The 2,727-nt window shown below is 32.3% G+C and overlaps 1 protein-coding gene across 5 annotated transcripts in view; it reads right to left on the minus strand.

Annotated features, from left to right (window-relative positions):
- Positions 1–2,727, minus strand: part of LOC117104929 — a 64,154-nt gene extending 61,427 nt beyond the window's left edge. For all 5 annotated transcript variants that reach the window (XM_033245880.1, XM_033245877.1, XM_033245878.1 and 2 more), the window contains exon 1: positions 2,599–2,727. In XM_033245880.1, the coding sequence (XP_033101771.1) occupies positions 2,599–2,656 (58 nt within the window). In that variant the 5' untranslated portion in view covers positions 2,657–2,727. The remainder of the gene's footprint in view (positions 1–2,598) is intronic.

Raw genomic sequence — 2,727 nt, forward strand, 5'->3', positions numbered from 1 at the left:
TATTATTATTGTTACCATATAAATAATAAATAATTCTTGATTTTATTATTATTATTATTATTATTATTATTCATATTATTCATATTATATATTAGTCTTAGTATTATTATTTTAATAAAGTATTTTAAAAATTATTGTTATTGATGTTTTATTGGTATTTTTCTCATATTATTATTATTATTATTATTATTAATATTATTGTTGTTGTTACCTTTATTATCGATATTATTACCCTATTATTACTAAAGTAGGCCTAGTATTATAAGTATCATCATTATTATTATTAATTAGTATTATTATTATTTAAAAAAAATCTTTAATTTATTATTGTTGTTATTATTGCTATTATCAACTTCAATATCGTTATCACTAATTAGTATTATTAAAATAGATATTTAAATATCATTATTATTACCAATTAGTATTATTACTATTAGTATTGTTAAAATAAATATTACTAATTGTTGTTATCACCTTTATTATCGTTATTATGACTAGTATTATTAAAGTAAATATTATTAATTTATTGTTGTTATTGTTGTTTAATATTATTGTTGAAGTAGAATGTTTTGAGTAAACAGAAGACGAACACACGACGTCAGTAAGATTTTCTTGTAAGTTATTAGTTATCTAAAAGGAGATATTATGAGCAATGCCTAAGCTTCACTAACCATGTTGGAATATTAATGTCTATGATACGTGGATGACAATAAAATGAAAAAAATTAATATGTACATGTATTATAAAATAAAATGTATAATTGAAATTAAATATGAGAAGATGTAAAGGGGTGGGTGGCAAAAGTCCGGGAGAAATCGTTCTGTCGAAAATGACACTGGGCAAAATGTCCGGGGGAAACCAGCCTGCTCCCGATGATGAGCGGACATAATTATTGTCAAATTGAATCCCAACACGATGTCGTGTAGCTTATTTAATACTTGGAGTTATGTACAGTATACTGTTCTGAGTTTAATCAGCGGACCTTTCGGTTTCTATAAATATTCAGTGGCAATTTTTATTTCTATACTATTGTATAAAAAAATAAATAATAAAAATAAAATGTATTGAAATTAAATATGAGAAGATGTCAAGGGGTGCGTGGCAAAAGTGGGGAGAAATCATTCTGTCGAAAATGACACTGGGACAAAATGTCCGGGGGAAACCAGCCTGCTACCGATGATGACATAGGCCTAATTAATGTCGAATTGTAGCCTATGTTAATACTTGGAGTATGTATAATGTTCTGCGATTAATCAGCGGACCTTTCGGTTTTTATAAATATTCAGTGGCAATTTTTATTTCTATAGATAGGCCTACTGCTGTATTTATTTTTACGAATATGAATATTCATATTACTACATGCAGTTTTTGTCGTGGTTTTCCCTTAAATTTCATCGAACTTTTTCATCTACTTTGTTTTTCAAATGTTATTGTTTCGGTGTTAGTACTGTCATTTTGGATATCTAAATTATTTTGCAAATATCAATACCGATTATCATTTTTGAAATTAAAAACAAAAATCCATTACCTCATTGCTATTCACTGGATTATTCCCAGGCCCGTAGCCATGGGGGTTCGAGAGGTTCAAACGAACCCCCCTTTTTAAGAATTGCCCTTTTGAAAGTGTTTGTAAAATTTCTAGAGTGACATTTCTAGGCACCTAAGGATCATGGTCATGAAAATTAATTAGTACGGTACTTTGTAACAGAGTACAGTGTGAAGAAATGAATACAACGATCTCACGACGATGATCAGAATTTTACAAAAATATACTGTGTACTTAATTTCAATCATATTGAAGAAAAGGATGCAAAAACTGAGTAATATTTACATTTCATTTTAATTATTTTATTCTAGGCCTATTATAACTTGTTATATATTATAAATAACTTGTGGCCGAGTTGACTTGTGGCCGAGTTAACTTGTGCCTGAGTTGACTTGTGGCCGAGTTTCGACTGTAGCCGAAAACTTTTTGTGGCCGAGTTGATTTGTGGCCGAGTTGACTTGTGGCCTAGTTGACTTGTGGCCGAGTTGACTGTGGCCGAGTTGACTTGTGGCCGAGTTGACCTGCTACCGTAACATATCGTGTCGATCCAGGTCTGCTGTGTCACTGTGTGGGTCAACAAACAACCATGTAAATCTTTCTTGACAGGGAGGCGAGAGTCTATGCTCTGGCTCTGGCTCTGGCGGGTGTAATCCTGGCGCCACATTCGCTTTGTTTTGCTGGATTAGGCCTAGGGCCTAGGCACTTATTTGCATATCTGTGTACGCATTTGGATCATATTGTACACGTGAATTTCATGTGAACACACATCTTCATAATCAAACAACAACATCCAATCAGGGAGTTGTGTTATATACTAGGCCTAGGCTATACAATAATACAATTATTTACTATAACAACTCCCTGATCCAATCAATATAACGCCATTACAGAAATGACAAGATAGGCTCCGATCTAGGCCTAGGCTATGAGTATGCCCCTAGGCTAGGCCTACAAACGCAAATAAGTAAGTTTCCATAAACGTTAATAAAAAAAACTGCAAAATTAGGAATTAAAAGTTAGATGCAAAGTGCATAGCGCCAAAATGTACTAGCCTGTTTTCCATAAAAATATGAACACCAATGGGATAGATGATTGCCAGATGAAATACATCGTCACACCAACTGCCCGTCACGCCGGTGAACTATCTTGATAGATACATAGAGAGTCACTGGTCGTTATTT

Source organism: Anneissia japonica, unplaced genomic scaffold (assembly GCF_011630105.1).
Source record: "Anneissia japonica isolate Jap-2015-1 unplaced genomic scaffold, ASM1163010v1 scaffold287834_len5846547_cov211, whole genome shotgun sequence".
NCBI lineage: Eukaryota > Metazoa > Echinodermata > Crinoidea > Comatulida > Comatulidae > Anneissia > Anneissia japonica.